This window comes from Gracilinanus agilis, chromosome 6 (genome assembly GCF_016433145.1).
Source record: "Gracilinanus agilis isolate LMUSP501 chromosome 6, AgileGrace, whole genome shotgun sequence".
Classification (NCBI taxonomy): domain Eukaryota; kingdom Metazoa; phylum Chordata; class Mammalia; order Didelphimorphia; family Didelphidae; genus Gracilinanus; species Gracilinanus agilis.
In genome coordinates, this window is record NC_058135.1 from 176,699,979 (window position 1) to 176,718,551 (window position 18,573).

Consider the following 18,573-nt stretch of genomic DNA (forward strand, 5'->3'; position numbering starts at 1 on the left):
GCCTATTTTTGGTGCATAAAGTTATTTATTTTTCAGGTAAGCACACTAAACGAATAACCTGTGGATGTTGGAGTTCTGAAAACTTACTGGCACTAGGTAGTGAAGACAAAATTATAACGGTTAGCAATCAGGAAGGTGATACAATAAAACAGGTAAAAAGAAACACCCTGTATTAAGTTTTGAGTTTCTATTTTACTATTTTTAAAAGTCATTAATAAGCTTATGCTTATTATTCCTATTTTTAAAAATACCATACCATCCTGCTCTACACTTGATATTTACAGTGCATATCCTCTTCTATTTCTTTTTCACATTTTACTGCTAGATTTCTAGAATAAATAGTCTATACCTGCTTCTTTTATTTTCTTACCATCCTCAGTCCCTTTAACTTCAAGTAATTTGGCTTCCACTCTAATCCCTCCTCCTTTTACTTACGGAAAGTACATTCCCTAAAGTCATCTAATTGCCAAACCCTTTGGATTTTTTTTATTTGTTAATTTTCTCTTTGATCTATCTGATGTATTCAAACCCCAATATAAAAGACCACCAGGGCAATGAAGGCTGCTCCCCTCCCCCAATAAGATCTACTTCAATGCAATTTGTATATTAGATTGACTTTTTTTCTTCTCCTTTAACTTAATTTTTGTGCTTCACATTTCTCTCTTTTCTCCCTTTACCCAACCAACTGACTGGACCATGGAATTATACTCCTAAATGGAAACATCACTCTGAGGCTTCATAGCCACAATCATTCCAATCCTTTTTATGTGAAACTCTAGGACCACAGGCATTCAGATCATTTTTACATAAAACTTCAGAGCCGCAACCATTAAATTTTCTCTTAAACAGTGTATGGAAAATTAGTTAATAAATCAGGGACAAGAACTACTTTTATTGCTGGTAACTATTAGAGACTGTATTTGAACCAAGGTCTTCCTGGCTTATAACTTGTAAAAAGCCCTTTTGAATCAAGGTCTATACTTTCCAGGGATGTCCACATCAAAGGTAAGGTTGATGCATGCACTGCTAGACTAAGGCCAGCATTTGGGAGTCTGAAAGAAAGTGTGGGAGAGAAGGGTTATTAGGTTTCTTATCAAATTGAGTCTACAGAGCTGTTGTGCTGACTTCACTGTGGTATGCCTGTGAAACTTGGACAGTCTACCAGTGCCATGTTAGAAAACTGAGCTACTTCCATTTGAATTCTCTTAGAAAGATTTTGAAGATTACCTGGCAAGATAAGGTACAAGACACTGAGGTCCTCTCTCAAACTGAACTGTGAAACATTCAAAGTCTGCTAAGGAGAATAAAACTTGATGGACTGGTCATGTAGCCCAAATGCCAAACTCAAGAACTTACACCAAGGCAGGTGCTCACATGGCGGTTAGAAGAAGTAGTATAAGAACACTCTCAAGGTTGCTCTGAAGAACTTTAGAATCAGTTGTGAGACATGGGAGATACAGGCATATCAAAGAATATGCTCTACCTCATGAGCAAAGAAGAACCTCATTAGCACAAAGGAAATGTGAAATGCACAGATCTAGAGACGTCTCCATCCCAAATGTTCAGTGCACTATTTGTGCTCGATCTGGGATAGAGCCTTCTGAACTTGTATTGGAATGATTAGCCACAGTCAAACATACTATGTCCTGACCCCAATGTCAGAATGTCATTGGTCTTTTCAAAAAATGAAATTTGAAGGGGCAGCCAGGTAGCTCAGGACAGAAAGCCAGGCCTAAGATGGGAGGTCCTGGGTTCAAATCTGACTCAGACACTTCCTAGCTGTGCAACCCCAGGCAAGCCACTTTATCCCCATTGCCTAGCCCTTTCTACTATTTTGCCTTTGAACTTATATCTAATTTAGGACAGAAGGTAAGGGTTTTTAAAAAAATGAAGGTTGAAAAACAACACTATCACAAGGCCAGAAACAGATCGTAGACGCCTCTGGAGCAGAATAGATTCTTAGTTTGAATTTCCAGCTCAGCCCGAAGAAGTCCAAATAGGAATAATCAGGGCAAGAATCCTAGGCCAGCAGAGTCTGCTGGCTGAAAGTGATTGAGTTTAGCAGCTTTCTACTGAAACTCCACATAGGGCAATCTATAGACCTGTTGCTCAGACTCAAAAGCAGGTGAAAAACTTGTAAAGTACTGACTATGGGGTCAGCATCTAGACTTTGCTTTGGATCAGACCACTTGGGGGGCACAAAAAACTTTTATGTCCCCAGTCTGAGTTTTCCCTGAAATCCTAGAATAATAGAATATTCATTACTCTAAGAAAATAAAAAGGATCAATGCCTTCAGCAGTACTACTTCCTTCAGGAATACACAGAACTCAGTCTTAACATTGAGTCTGAAGTCAGGAAGTAGACTGTAGGATTGCACAAGCCAAAAAAAAATTGTGCCATGAAAAAACTTAAGGTGACAGATGCTTCAAAACACACTCAGAAAAGAATGAGTCCAAAACCTCTAGAAGGAAATTCTCAAAAAAAAAGCACCAATTTGGGAACAAATTCAACTAGAACTCCTGGAAGCGATGAAATACATTTTTTAAAGAGTTAAATAATTTTCTATTAATGAAATGAGAGTGCTTGAGGAAAAAATTGGAAAAGAAATGAGAACCATGGAAGAAAGAGAATTAACAGTAAAAGCAATATAAACCTTTGGCTAAGTAATAAATTCTCTGAAAAATGGGACAGACCAAATCATGGTCTTCATGAAACTAATGACTTCATAAGACTAGAAAAATAAAAACAATTAAAGACTAAAAAAAAAAATAAGGCATCTCTTAGCAGAAATGACCTAGAAACATATTAAGGAAAGACAATTTAAGAGTCACTGGATTCTCTGAAAATCCTGGCCAGAAAAAGATTCTAAACATTTCAATCTTATGTAACCTCAGTCTCAAAGTCCTCATTGGTGGATATGAATGCTCAGATTTGTATGAGGGGGTAGAGTGGAGTTGGTGAATGAGAGTCTTCTTCAAGTTCTCTTCAAGCTTCAAGTTGCTTTGGGCCCTGAAATGACTTTAGGAGCTTTTGGCTTCCACCTTTAAAAGGAAAGATGGATGAAGCTAACAGGTTGATGAAGAAAAATACTCTGGGAAGACATGAGAGGAGCCAACCATCTTCATCATGTCTCTGTCCCGAGCTTGAGTTCAGGGAACTTTTCCTTGGGTGAGATATGGGGCTCTCCTGGTTAATCTGAGTTATCTTGCTCTCAATAGGAGAAACTCCTTTACTCTATATTGCCTAGTATATATCCTCCTATGTATACCTTTTTTGATTTCTGTTTTTTTTTTTCTATTTGGATAAATGGGTTTCTTGGCTATTTAATTTGTATCTTCATTGTAGAACTCTGGTGGAAAAGGGTGAATATTTGTATATAAAATTTAGGGTCCTGCTTCACTCCAATAGTTTTATGGGTAAATATTAAACACTGAGTTCACTGGGGCTTAGAGAAAGGGGAAAAGGAAGACTGCTTGGGAAAGGGATAACTGACTAAGAACAAATTCCAATGGGGAATCACCTTTACACCCACAAACACAGGAGTTGGGTATAATGAGGAACACCTATATGGAGGAATGGCAGTTAAATCAGTTAAGCAGTGAGCCAGACTCCAGTCAGCTGGGGAATTACAATAACACCTTATGTAACGTAACCAAGGTACTTCTAGGGTTAAGGAGAACAGACAAGAAGCAGGAAACAATAATTTATTAAAGAGGTTAGAGAGATGGGTAAACAGGGATTTTCTTAATTGGGGTTAACTATGGATCAGAAACAAGGGAAATGGATCACTACTCTAACACTAACTAGATCCAAGCAGGATGGGATCTCACTCCTTGGGTCCTTGTCCCTCCAGCAGTGATCTCAACTGGCTAAGGTCCCAAATGAAAACCAGCCAGTAATTCCAAAATGGATCTTCAACCAAGAGCTGTCCACACTTAGAAGTCCACCTTCCAAATATAAACCAAGCTCCAGGCCACACAGTAAATGGGATGGTATTTTAGGAGTACAGACACACCTGCTTCCTCTCCAGTGGCAGCAACCAACAGACCCAGACCCTTGAGTCTTACTTGCAGAGTTCCAAGGCTCCCAGAATGTTCTGCTCATCCCTCCTGCTTTGCATAACTTTTCTCTAACTATACTTAAAAATGCTATTTCTTTATTACAATAGTGACACAGTGATCAGAAGTTAGATTGAATTTGACCACATTTCTAGACTAATAATATTTAAGGGAGCAGATAGATATAATTATAGACTGAAATCCCTTTTCCCTCTGAGGAGAGCAGAGTGGCAGCTTCTGGCTCCAACTTAGTGCTTCTTCTCCTGGCAAAAATTGAAGTATTGGGGGCAGCTGGGTAACTCAGTGGATTGAGAGCCAGGCCTAGAGACGGGAGGTTCTAGGTTCAAATTTGGCCTCAGACACTTCCCAGTTGTGTGACCCTGGGCAATTCACTTAACCCCCATTGCCTAGCCCTCACCACTCTTCTGTCTTGTAGCCAATATGCAGTATTGGCTCCAAGATGGAAGGTAAGGGTTTTAATAAAAAAAATTGAAGTCTTTCTTGGAGAAGAGTAAGATAAGAGGTTAGAGGTATCTATTCTGCCTTTTCTTTGTGCTACACAACAGTCATCCTACATGTGTACCTCTCTTCACATAAAATTGCCAAGACCTCTTAGAACCAGAAGACAAAGTGAAAATAGAAATTACTGGTCACCTGCAAAAAAGAAAACTCCCAGGAACATTATAGTCAGGATATAGACACATCAGGGTACTCTACCTTCATCTTCATGCTATGTCATCTCATAAGTAATCACATCAAATAAATAATCACTATATTCATATATGTATAGTCTTAGTAGAATAGAGGCTCCTTGAGGACAGAGATTTGCTTGTTATATATATCTTTAGTGCTTTAGCATAGTATCTGGCATGGAGGATGGTCAATACAAAGACAGGAATTAGACATGGAGATGAAAGAGTGTCATCTGTTAGGAACAGAGAGAAGTCCAGTTTGGCTGGACTATAGAGTAGAAGGGGAGTAATAATATAAGGCTGTAAAGATATGTTGAGGCTAGGATGTGAAGGACTTAAAAAAATCAAACTGTTTTCATTTTATCTGGGAAACAATAGGAGTCACTTGGATTTATTGAGTAGTGAAATGACATGATCAGATTTGTGCTTAAACTCACTTTGGCAACTTTGTGGTTAGAGTATTGAAGTGGAGACAGGCAATAAGTAGGTGAGAGATGATGAAGACCTGAATTGATACAGTGGTTGTATGAGTTGTGAGAAGGGACAGATTTGATAGAGGTGGAGGTAAACACACGATTTAGCAATTGATGGGAGATGTGGAGAATGAGGACTGAGGACAATTCAGAAGTTATAAACCTGTGCGATTGAAAGGATGGTAGTTCCCTTGACAAAAATTGGAACTTTCCATAGAACCTCTACATAGCTTTCTAATCTTATTTCTTTCTACACGTTTCTAACCAAATTGGTTAACTCTAGCTTGTACTTTTCCAGTTATTTTTGATAAGCATTTTTCCCTGCCCAAAATTCCCATCTTCATTCTTCTTTTGCCTACAAAATCCTACCTACCCTTGCAGGTTCAGCTCAGATATTATGTCTATTCCATCTGATCTCTGACCACTCCAAATAATGTTTTATTGCTCTTTAAAGTTCTTTAAAAAGTTTTTTATACTTACTATCTCTATTCCTAATAATTAATCCTGTATTTACTTTTGAATATATCTTCAGTTGTATTGCATTATCTTAGTAATAAGTTATAATGAATAATTTATCTAAATCATAAATTTTATTGCTACTTAACTTTTAATATGTTTAGGACTCCCTGATTAGATTTAATTTTCTTGAGGGCAAGAATCTTGTTTCTTACTTTTTGTTATCTTCCAAGGACCTTTAGTACTATAGGAACTCGATAAAGAATTGATTTAACTTCTAAGTTTGAAATGCTAATACATTTAAAAAACAATTGTGCATTTTTCCTCTGTAGGTCCTTTTGAAAACAGATCTTAGTGATATGCAGTTTTCAATGATGAGGAATGAAAACAGAATATTAACAACTGAAAATACTGTAAGAACTCCATTTGAAACCAATATATCCCTATGTTGTTGCCTTTGTGTATATGGAACTTATCAAAACCCTGCCTGAACATCTCTTATCTTCTCTATTGGTTTATTAGCAAGGTCAGGAACTGAATCTTGGACATCTTTCTATCTCTGATAACATCCCATATGGTACTTTTCATATAGTGACATTGAGTGGGAAAGAATTGTAGGTCTAGAAGGTAACTTAAAAGTAATTTAGTTGAGCTCTCTTGTTTGAAAAATGGGAGGGCAGCTAGGTGGCTTAGTGGATAGAGAATCAGACCTTGAGACAGGAGGTCAAATCTGGCCTCAAATACTTCCTAGCTGTGTGAATCTGGGCAAGTCACTTAAACACAATTAACCACTCTTCTGCCTTGGAATCAATACTTAATATTGATTCTAAGATGGAGACTAAGGATTTAAAAAAAAGAGAGAGAGATAGGAGAGTGTGGAGGAGATACTTTTATCTCTTTCCTGTCCTATTTCAGTTATTTCCCTATTCATCTTGGCAGAGTCTTTTGCAAGGACAGAATAGCTACATATTTTTAGTTTTTATGAACATAGAAATACTGCTCACTCTTTCAAATTATATGCAGATAAATATAATAATGTTTATGAATAACAATTGTTTATAATATTTGAAAATTATAAGAGTAAAATGCTTTAATAAAATTTTGCACCAATGCCTCATTACAGTGTAGAAGAGATCCTAGGTTCTTAAAAGCTGTTCCATTGAAGGCCAAATTGGAAAGACTGAGTAAGGGACTGGTGAAGTACTTTTTTTCTTTTGAAAACTAGAATACCTGAGTTAAGAAAAGTTTATTATCAGAAAGTAGCCACTTGTTTTTTGTCATAGAAACTGTTCTGTTTGCAAAGATATTGAGGATCTGTGGAGGAATTATGAATTTTTTGAAATATTGACATATGTTTTGACGTTAAGAAATATCTTGGGCAAGATAACTCACCTCTTGTAATGGGGAGAATCTGAGGAAAGGTGTGTGGTAAAAGGGGATTTTGAAGGGAGATTGTCAGGGACTTGCTAGGTAAGTAATATAGGTTACAGGTAGGCTGGAATAAGGAGATTCAGGATATAATATGGGCTGAAGTCAGGGAGTATAGCACTGAAGGGAACAAAGATCTTCAGGGAGAGGAGGAATTAATATAAACAGGCAAAGACAGCAGGGCTTATAGACCAGGGCTTAGACTTAAAGACAAACTGAGGGAAATAGACTGAACTGAAATTAACTACAGGCTTTAGTTAATTTCACAGGAAGGGACTTGTTTTGAAGTTACACCTTCCTTCAAGATGGATGCCCCGGCTTCCCTTCAAGCCCAGAGTATGTTGGTTTTTTCCCTTACCTTCCCTCTCTTACTAATTAACTGACAGGTCAACTAACAGGTCTGTTGAAACACAAAAGGGTTTATTGTCTTTAAGGATGTTTTGTCAGGAAAGTGGAATGAGGAAGCCCTAACAGTTTTAAAGAAACCTCAGGTGGGGGAAGGGAGGCAGAAAGGGAGTCTGAGCAAGGTCCTGCCTTAGCTCAGTTCTCAAGGTGCTCTTGATGTCTAAAGGGAATAAAATGATGACTAACCAAATTCTTTGGATAAAATACTGTCAAATTATAGTTAAACCCCTCACAGATTTGAACTACTCTCTAATTTACTTTCCCGATTCACTCCACAGACATTTAAGGTAAGGGAAGGAAGATAGGAAATAAAGTAGGGAATGAAGATACAAAGAGTTTATCTAAACTAACAATTCTTAAATAAAAATTCCAAAGCTAGGCTCAATTTCAATTCTTCAGATAGTCAAGGAAGCAGCTTAGCTGGTCTGATTCTCTCTCCACGATATTCCCAAACCAACTGCCTTCTCTTCCTCAAGATTCCAAACTCCTAACTGATGTCAGAATTCAGCCAAAGCTTGAAAAAACTGTCATGACCCCCTTTCTCCGCACTACAAATTCTACTTGTTTTCTCTATATAGGTGCTTTTCTCAAAACAACTCTGTGAAGGCTGTACACATATTATCACCTCAGTTTTACAGATGAAGAAATTGAGGTTAAGAAAAATTAGGTACCTGTCCATGTTCACATAGAAAGTAATTGGTTGAGCCAGGTCTAGAATACAGATATAATTCCAAGTCCTGTATGCTTTCTACTCTATTACAGCATCTCTTTCTAATGTCTCAGTTGTTCAAGTGGATCTCTGATTTCATTCATGTGACTGTTACCTCCAGCAATGAAGACCACAACCCAGCCATCTCCCCTTTTTCACATACTCCCATAATATAGCTCTAGGAGTCATATCAGCATGCTGGAGGTGTTTTGGAGAGGGTAGAGTCTTTACTTTTTCTTGAGGAGACTAGTGAAGTATATGGCTGTCAATGAGTTATCCTTCATTCTTTCCTCCTGATCAGGATCCTTCTTGTTTGTTTGTATGTTTCTTTGGGATAGCCTATACCCCAGTTTTCTTCTACAATCCTGGCTTATGACATATTGCAACCTACTTATATCCATCAAGCTCCTTTCCATTGCTCTTGAATTGCTCATCATAAGAATTTTGCCTTTTTAAAATTGCCAATTAGTAAAATATGAGAGGCAGTGTGATACAGTGGATAGAGATCCAGGCTTAGTGTCAGAATTAATTTCCTTTCCTCCTTTTGACACTTACTGGATGTGTGACCATGAGAAAGTTAGCTAACTTCTTAGCACCACAAACCATTACTAAGATTCTTAGTCTCTGCTTGGAGTCTGAAGTGGGTAAATAAACACTGGGGAGATAGTAGAGGGAGAAGGGGAATGATGGAGGAATGCTGGGGTGAGATGGTTAACTGCCAAAACACTTAAAACACAAAGGAATCACATTCACTCCCACAAGTAATGGACAGGGCTTGGGGAATGAGTAGTGATAGCACTGAGGGAATGGCAGTTGAGATCAACTGTCCTAACTCTAGGCAGGGATTAAATTACACTATAGTGAGTCCTTTGGTTTGTGGAGAAAGAAACAAACAGGAAGTTATAAAAACAGTTTAATGAAGTTAGGGAAAGGGAAATGGGAGAGGTTTTGACTAATATAATAAGGAGAGCTCAACCAACTGTCATTTAGAATGGGGAGTTGGCTGGCTTCTCTCTAACTCTAGCACAGATAAGCAGGCAGTCTGGCTGGAACAAGAGAGGCATTCTCATGCCACAAGGAGATACTGATCCAAGTTGAATCCTTGATGGTAAGGTAACTGGAACAAATCCTTGGTCAGCCAGTAAAATCCACAAGACTAAGGAGAAAGGCACTCTGCTATTAGTCTACTGCAATTGGTCCGGCTTAATCTTTCCTCAGCCTAGGCACTTGCTTGATGTTCACACCCAAGATCTTCAAAGGTTTCGGGTTACAGACAATAAGCTGGATCACAGCTGCCTTCTTCCAGCCTTGATAGTTCACTCCTTCTCTAGCTACTGCTGCATTCTATACAGAATGTCTATGTCTGCCAAACAAGATCTTGCCTCTAGCTGCCTGTGCCTATATCTATCTATCTATCTATCTATCTATCTATCTATCTATCTATGCCTATATATCTATCTTACCTATCTTTATATTCCATATTATAAATTTGCCTATAACAGCTCCCATAGTGCATTATTTTTATAGTAGTTTTATTGCCTTCTGGTCTTTGAGCCCATATTATTTTCTATACTGCACAGTTAATGCTTAATTTGATTGAGTTTTGTAATTTAGGTTGCTAATACTTTGTCCATTGACAGATAAGTGTGGTGGTTGGCAAGAAAAACTTATTTCTATTTAATGTGAATTGTCCAGAAAATCCAATTGATTTGGGATTCCAGCAGCACTATGGCAACATTGTTTGTTACCATTGGTAAGTCATTGCCATCATTGTGATAATGAACTATTTTTTATGGACTTTTCCAACCCAATAATTATTTCTTCAGCTGGAATCATTGATCCTAGCTTTGACCCCATTTTTCTGCTAAGTTATGATGGCTTTCCCTGCCATGAATTTATAAGAGAATTTCCTCTCCAACTTAGTGGACATTCTTTGCTATATCAATGGATCTGTGACCTCAGTAGTTCTACAACAGTTAAAATTGTACTCTATATACAAGCTACAACAGTATAAATTGCAAACTTGTCATCTTAAATGATTGTTGCTTATATTCTCCCATAATCCTATAAATACTTCACAGAAAACCTTTCTGGTCTTTGACATTTCATAGTTACTCCTTACCCTCTCTCCATGACCAGCTTGCTACCTTCTCCAGTCATACATTTATCTGATATCCTTTATGGAACTTCTCTTATGCAACTAAATCCTCATTCATAATATTTTGCAGACTATTGTCCACTTGTATTTGGCAAAGATATACGTTCTGGTGGATCAGTGTTATGAATTCTCTATTCAACTACATTTATGGGCTGGACAATAGACATTCTTCCTTTTTTCCCTATGTGAATAATTAGGCCCAGTTCTTTTGAGTGATTATTTAGTTGACATATCATTCCCAAACAAAATATTTGCTTGACCTTACCATTTATAGGGAATATGTCTTCCATTTAAGATTGTCTTGACCAACCTTTATTGAAAATGAAGACCCTTTGGCAGACATACATCTCTTTGTTTTCTGCCTCGCTTAATAATAATAATCATGTCATTAAACAAAGCTATCTCTGTCATAACTTTCAGGGAATCATTTATTATTTTGGCACTGATGCATTTTTTTTATGCAGGAGATATGAAGGAGAGTCTTGAAGGTAATGTTTTGCTTTATGAAATCAAATGTTACAATCAACAAGCACAGTGCATTCTTTTCTGCTCTACACTGTTTGGTCAATTGTGTATCTGTAAAGATGTGCTTTTTTTGAGAATTCTGCTTTTGAAAGCCCGCTTATTCAGTTCTTTTTGCTTCATTTCACTGGCAAGAGTTAAAAAAATAGTACTTTAATTTGCTCTTACCATCAAGCCAGGGCCTGGAGTAAAAGGTGCTATTGCTTATTTGAGAATAGTGAGGAAATTAACAAGTCTCCATCTTTTTATAACCATTCAGCAATCATTTATACTTATTCCTGGGCCAGAGCTTAGCTACAAGGGAGGGTAAGAAAACAACAGAGACTTCCATTATTAACATCAAGAAGGAACTGCCACTGCTTTACTGGGAAATCCAAGAAAATCATGCATCCTATGACTAGCAAACTACCTTTTTTCTTCTTTTTTCTCTCCACTTTCACACATGATGCAGAGCTATGAATCATTTAGGTGAAAACTCCTCCTTTTGCCAACACATCTAATTCATTCCCATCTACTTTAGCCCTGCTCCTTGAAAGAATTCTTATCTTTCTCTGCCCTCCCCTCATAGTCCTATCTGAAATTTGTGTTCTTTAACAAATTTCCTTTGACATTAGATTTCTTCCTTTCATGATTGTATAAATGAATGAACATATCACTCAACAACTTCTCTTTTGAGGTTCATTCTATTCATTTCTATTGCCCTATCCAGGTCCTGACTGTTGTTGTCTGCTAGATCTTAGCCCATTCTTGCCCAGGATGTTGAACCCCTCACCCATAGTAATCCTCTGCATGCCAACTAATGCCCAAATTCTTGGGTCCTTAAATATATTTGTTGATATCCTTTAAAAATATAAAGAAAAACACCTTTGCCTTCTGTCTTAAATCAATACTGTATATTGGTTCCAAGGCTTCTAGAAGAGCAGTAAGGGCCGGGCAATGGGGGTTAAGTAACTTGCCCAGGGTCAGACAGCTAGGAAGTGTCTGAGGTCAAATTTGAAACCAGGACCTGTTATCTCTAGGCTTGGCTTCCCAAGTTACCTATATACTCCCTGTTGATACTCTTTTAAAAATACTCTATTTTCCCAGTGCATCAACCTCCTCATTTCCTGTTCCTTGCAACTTCACCTCAGTCACATGTAGAGATAATCTCACCATCTAATCTCACCACCACTTATCTACATGATCTCCATAAACCAGAACTCTGATGTTCTGTTTGATCATGATGTCTTATATTTCAATCTTTCTCTCAGCCTCATTCTTCCTAAACTGATTTGTCTCTATGTAGATAACTCATAATATCTAGCCCTCACCTCTTAATCTATAATCTTAAATCACTAACTCTCTTTTGGACATCTTTACAAACTCAACATATTTAAATAGATATTTTCCTCTGTGTTGCAGATAGAATGATCTACATTTTGTTTCCTGAACTCAGAATTCTATTGGCCATTTCTATGCTTTTTCCTAAGATTTCCCCTACAATTGGTGTATTCTCCTGTTTTTATTTTACTAATTAATTATTATAAATATAAATTTCTAAAAATTATTTAAATTTAATTTTTATAATAAAATTTTATGATAAATAACTTTTATCATTTATTTTATTTCTCCCACTTAAGATGCCTCCCTTCAAAGCTCATCTTGGTGCCTCCTTCTTTTAGGAATTTTTTTCCTCTATTGTCCTAGTTTTTGATGTTTTGATTTGCCCCTGAATTACTTTATATTTTGAGAACAGGAAGGGACTATTTTGGTTGTTTTTTTGTCTGTAGAACTCAGTGTAGAGTCTTGCACATAGTATACCTTCAAAATAAATTTGGTTAGAAATTTGGTTAGAATTTAATTGTTGAAGGTGACCTTGATATGCATGTATTTATTTCTATATCTATATCCTCCTATTTTATAGAAATACAAAGTTACCCTTTGTGGGTGGTAGTTTTCAAATATTACAAAAGCCAACCTTTTAGGGTTTTAATGAGATGCCAAAGGTTTTATTGCCCCAAACCATTAATTTTCTGCTCTTTCAGATATGGGGAACTGTCTCTTTAATAGCCTTAAAACTGTATTACTTCAAGCCAAGAATTCCATGTATACAACATCTAGTCCAACTGCTTTTCTTATCTCAGCTTTTTAAAATTCCATTTATATTTCTACATATATCCTCATGGACCCTATGGTACTGAGTTCAAGTGTGTTGACTGTAGTAATTTATAGAAAAATGAGTTTGTTATTTAAAACTTCCATAAGCTGGACCCAATCTGACTTTCCAGGCTTATTTTACTTTATTTCCTTTCTTGCACTCTGCAATCAAACCAAACTGACTTTCTTCCTCTCCCTTATATATGACATTTCATCTAGTTTCCTTATCTTTACATAAACTATTTCTCATGCCTGAAATGTCCCTTCTGTTCCTTCTTATCTCTGCCTTTTATAAGCTCTAGTTTTCTTCAAAACTCAAATGTTACCTTCTCCATGAGGCCTTTCCTGGATACCCCTAGTTGCCAGTGCCTCCTCACTCCACAAAAATCACCTTCTTTTTATTTTGCATATGTTAGATATAATTATACATATAAATATTTTCTTCCTCAAAACAAATTAACTCCTTGAGGACAAAAACTATTAAATTTTTGTCTTTGAATCCACAATAGCCTCCTCAATATAATACTTGAAACATAGTAGGCTGCTTACTATATTTTTGATTGATTATAGAAATCTTTAGATATTTCTTCTTTAAAAAAATATGTTGGTCTGCTTATTTTGTCATGTGATGCTTGTGTGATGATTTGACTTAGTTGGGTATCTCACCAAGCTTTTTATAACCTTGTTTGTCTGTTGTTTCTTTTGATTATATGAGGCAGTATTGCTCAGAGTCTTGCAATGTCTTCCTGATCTTTAAAATGATTTTTTTATTATAAACCAGTATTGTCCCTGGCTGCCACAACTCTTCACTTCACAAGGAGATCATATTTGCTTGCTGAGGCAGTTTCTAGGCTATTTTGGTCCCTTTGTTGTAGTGATTGATTTATATCCTTAGGAACATCCTAGTGATTGATTTATATCCTTAATTTAAATATCCTTAGGAATGGTGATAATGTGTATCAATGCCAATTCTTATAAATAAAAAGTATTAGCTCATTTGAATAAGTCAGGTTGGAGTTGACTCAGTTGTATTCCAAACCATCTCATTTATTCTTTTTGCTAGTTTATTATTGATTTTACTCTTTTTCTAAAAAGTTAGTGGTTTGACTATATACAGATAATTAACTCAAAAACAACTTTCTGCCCTTGGAGAAATTGACTTCTGAAGCCTCAATTTGTTGATTAGTGACTAACTGCTGGCCCATCACTATTTCAGGAAAGGCCTTAGTCATGTTTCATTTTGCTAATGTCTTCTCTTCCTCCTCCCCAATCACTTGGTCTCAAACTTCCTCCATTTCCCTACCTAAAGGTAAGGACTATCCGACTTGTATTTGTATCCACTGTGCTTTGAATAGATCCTAGCATACATTAAACATATCTTTCTAGTTATTAAAGACTAGTAATTTCTTGTCAAAATAGAATACAGGCATCCCTTCCACATCACAACTTTCCCCATTGTGGTTTTGTTATAAAGCAGATTGACAAAGAAATTAAATGAGAATTTTGGGGGAGTTTTGTGCAAACTGAAAATTACATATGAAAGCTAGCAGACAACATAGAAAAAATTGAGAAACTCAGAAATGAATAAAATACATGTATAGTATTGAATAATAGCAACATATTTTATCTTTTGATACTGTAATGGTGGGGCACCAGGGATGATGATGATTATTATTAAAATATAACTAAATGGTTTGTGGGTTCACACTGGGTTGAAGGAGAGACAGGACCAATCAGGATAGGGAGACCAGGGTTTACTGCCAAGCTTTTAACTGACACAGGAATGGCAGTTGGCCCAATGGTCACCCAGCTCACCCTAGGCCAGGGTCTATGGAACCAGCGGGCAAAGGTAAAAGTTTATACAGTTTGAGGGAAATAATAATTGAAGGATAGGAATAAGGGATTCTATACTTAAAATCTAAGGACAAACCACAGGAACAAGGGAAGGACTAGCCTACACTATCCTATTGACCTAAGCCAGGCATGGCCCAAAGGAAGCAGTACTGAAGTCACAGGGAAAGCTTCTTCAAACCTGGTTCCAGCCAGGTTTGGTCAGCTCAGCTAAAGGGCCTGAGGGTGGCTTTGGGGTCTCGCAGTAAATCCAAGGATGGTCACAGGATGCCAAGAGCCAACTCCACCAGGTGATCCAAGGTACCCAGGTAGGGAGAGTTAGTTTGAAATGCTGTCCACCAGATCCCAAACTACTTCCCTACTTGGTGCTGCTCTGCAGGTCTGTTGTTCACTTGCTGAAAGCCTTCACCTCTCAGGATTCCAGGGAATCTGGATGCAGTTTTTCCCTAACTCTAAGATCTCCCAGGGTTAGCAACAGTTATGTCCAACCACTAATGGAGTCTCTCTCAGAGCACAAGCCCACTTCCTGCTCCTTCATTCCATCTTGGAATTCTCCAGTCCTTCCTGCTAGGTCCAATACTATTACTAAATTCATTACTAAATAAACCCTCACAACAATACCAAAAACATACATTTTTAAAAAATTGTAAACATCCTATAAAAGAAAAAGAAAAATTTTAGACTTCTCTAGTATGAAGGGAGGACCAAATAATTTTTCCATATGGTGTATGCATTGCACCCCTACACCCTTCCCACCCGATGTGGAAGGGACACCTGTACACTTCATTTGGGGGATAATTTTATCATACCCTGTACCTTCCAGCTCTCTTAATTTTTTCACTTTTTAATTTATTTTTCAATCATATGTAGAAACAATTTTTTAACAATTATTTTCTGACATTTTGCAATTCAAATTCTCCTCCTCCCTATTCCACCTCTTTAGGCAGTAAATGGTCTGTTAGAAGTTATACCAGTGCTTTCATGAAATATATTTCTATATTCCCCATGCCACAACAGAAGTGTCATATCATGCATACATCAAAAAATTCATGAAAAAATAAAGTGAAAGATGGAATGTTCAACTTTATATTAGACACTTTATCCCAGTCTTGAATGCTTTTATTTATAATTAAAATCTCTTACTTCAAAATCATCCCTTACTCTTTGTTTATGCCATATTCATTCATTTCTGAAGTCCTATTAATTCTTCAGTTATAATTCATCCTTTTTATGCCTTTCTTTCCATTCTTGTAGCCACTAACCCAAATTGGGACCTGACTATCTCATGTTGTATGTATAGGAAAGCACTACTGAGCCACTTGGGAAAACCTGAACACATTGTCTTGTTTTATATATAGTAATAACTATTTTATATTTGTCTATCAAGCATCACTTAAGCATTATTTTGACTATAATAGAATTAAAAAGCAATTTAGCCTTAGCTCCATCCATAGGTTTTTATGGCTAGGGACCTAATCTTAAAAGTAAATTTAGTGACAGTCACTAGAGATAATAGACCTTATTGATGTATTGCTCTGATATTTTAAAATTAAGCAGAAAAAGTCCACATTTACCTTTGTGTTGCATACTTAATATTCACTTTTACTTCAGGTTTGGTGATGGCTATATCATGATTGGTTTTTCACATGGGTATATTGTGGTTATTTCAACACATTTTCAAGAAATTGGTCAAGAGATTTTTCAGGCCCGTGACCATAAGGATAATCTAACTAACATTGCAATATCTCAGTCGCTAAATAAAGCAGCATCATGTGGAGACAACTGGTAGGTAACAGTCAAATTACTTTAATTACCCTAAACTTATGTGTTTTCCCTATAAAATCAGATTTGTAATAATTATTGCTATGCATTAATTTAGGCTTAAAAAAAACCCAACTCAGAAAAAGGGATTGCCTTTCTCTCAACTTTCTCAAAGATCCAGATTCTGAAGCTTAAAAAACAGCAAAGAAATAACCATTCTGGATATTAAAATAAAAAGAAACATACTGTTAAATGGCCACTTTGGGAACCCCACTTATCTAGATAATTATACATTAAATCTTCTCTTTGCCTTTGTTTATGTTATGTTTAGAAAATTCTGCATTTTTTTCTATGATACTTTAATTGATGGTGAATATATCTTTTGCTTCAATATACCTCTTAGAAATCTTGTTTCAATAATTTGTCAAGTTTTTAGACTTGTAATGCTAATATTTAAATCTAAATAATGATTTTTTCTTGACAATCTTCTATTTAGATGTCTTCTTGTCTGTCTTCTATTTAGTTGATCGCTTGATGTGGTATTGACAGTTTACTTTATTACTTTGAAAGTTCTGTGATATGGTGAATTTTGGTGAAGATCAAAATTCTTTCATGAATTGTGGCAAAACAGTCATCTTGTGGCCAACCTTCTTGTCATGACATTGATTAAAGTTAATATCTGTTTTTTTGTTTCAGTATTAAAATCCATGATTTATCAGAGCTGAAAGAAATGTATGCCATCATAAATCTGGATGATGAAAATAAAGGTACAGTAGCAGCTTTTCAAACTTAACATTTTTTTCTTTTCTTTTAGCAATTTTTTTTAAACCCTTGTACTTTGGTGTATTGTCTCACAGGTGGAAGAGTGGTAAGGGTGGGCAATGGGGGTCAAGTGACTTGCCCAGGGTCACACAGCTGGGAAGTGGCTGAGGCCGGGTTTGAACCTAGGACCTCCTGTCTCTAGGCCTGACTCTCACTCCACTGAGCTACCCAGCTGCCCCTTAACATTTTTTTAAATTAAAAAATTGTAGCTAAAAGCACATTGGAAGGAAAATGCCTAGGGAAGAATATTCACTCACCTAAATCAACTTGTCATCAGTTTTCTTTTGTTTTCCCTAATAGTTTACATTTTAGGAAGTCATTAGATTAAAGAAAAATATTAGCCTGGCCTCCTTGATTTGAAAATACTTATAGTTTAACTCCTACTTTTTAATCTAATTTTCCATTTCACAAGGCACCTTGCTTCAGTTTTGGGAAGGAGTGGTATTGAACCTTTGGAAGCAATTTCCTTTTCAACAAAACTGATTCGTTATTGCATTATTTAACCTTTGGTTTTTTTTTTAACATTATTGCATTTCCAGGACACATTGCATATGCTAGATGTGACTTTTATCTTCCTCTTTGCCTACATCAGGGTAACTTAAGCTTTGAATCTTCTTTATTACATCAACTAAGGTATATCTGATGAATCAGAATATGAGGAAAGTTTCTTCTGTTTTAATTTCAGTTGTTGCTATAGGGAAAAAATGCCTATGCTCATATTAGAATATTTGCCAGATAGCAGAAATCATTACATATTTTCTTAGCCTTGACATACCCTACTGGAAGGAGAAAAAATTTTGTGGGAGGAGGAATGATTATTGTGTTCAAATAGTTGAAGGGTTGTCATGTTAGAGAGATTAGATTTGTTTTGTTTAGTCCTAAAGGGCAGATTAGGATTGGTGCTTTAAAAGTTACTGAGCTGGAAACAGATAGGTGACTCAATGGATTGAGAGCCAGGCCTAGAGGCCTGGTTTTGGCTTCAGACACTTCCTAGTTGTGTGATCCTGGGCAAGTCACTTAACCCCTATTACCTGACAGAAGGTAAGGATTAAAAAGAAAAAATACTGGGGGGGGACAGGTTTTGGTTCAATAAAAGAAAAA

General features: G+C 36.5%; 1 protein-coding gene across 1 annotated transcript in view; it reads left to right on the plus strand.

Annotated features, from left to right (window-relative positions):
- The window catches only part of LOC123252422 (WD repeat-containing protein 19-like), a 200,917-nt gene that overhangs the window by 23,495 nt on the left and 158,849 nt on the right, over positions 1 to 18,573 (plus strand). Inside the window, exons 6-10 of the mRNA XM_044681745.1 lie at positions 37 to 152; positions 6,013 to 6,093; positions 9,863 to 9,975; positions 16,501 to 16,674; positions 17,347 to 17,417. Of these exons, the coding sequence (XP_044537680.1) occupies positions 37 to 152; positions 6,013 to 6,093; positions 9,863 to 9,975; positions 16,501 to 16,674; positions 17,347 to 17,417 (555 nt within the window). The remainder of the gene's footprint in view (positions 1 to 36; positions 153 to 6,012; positions 6,094 to 9,862; positions 9,976 to 16,500; positions 16,675 to 17,346; positions 17,418 to 18,573) is intronic.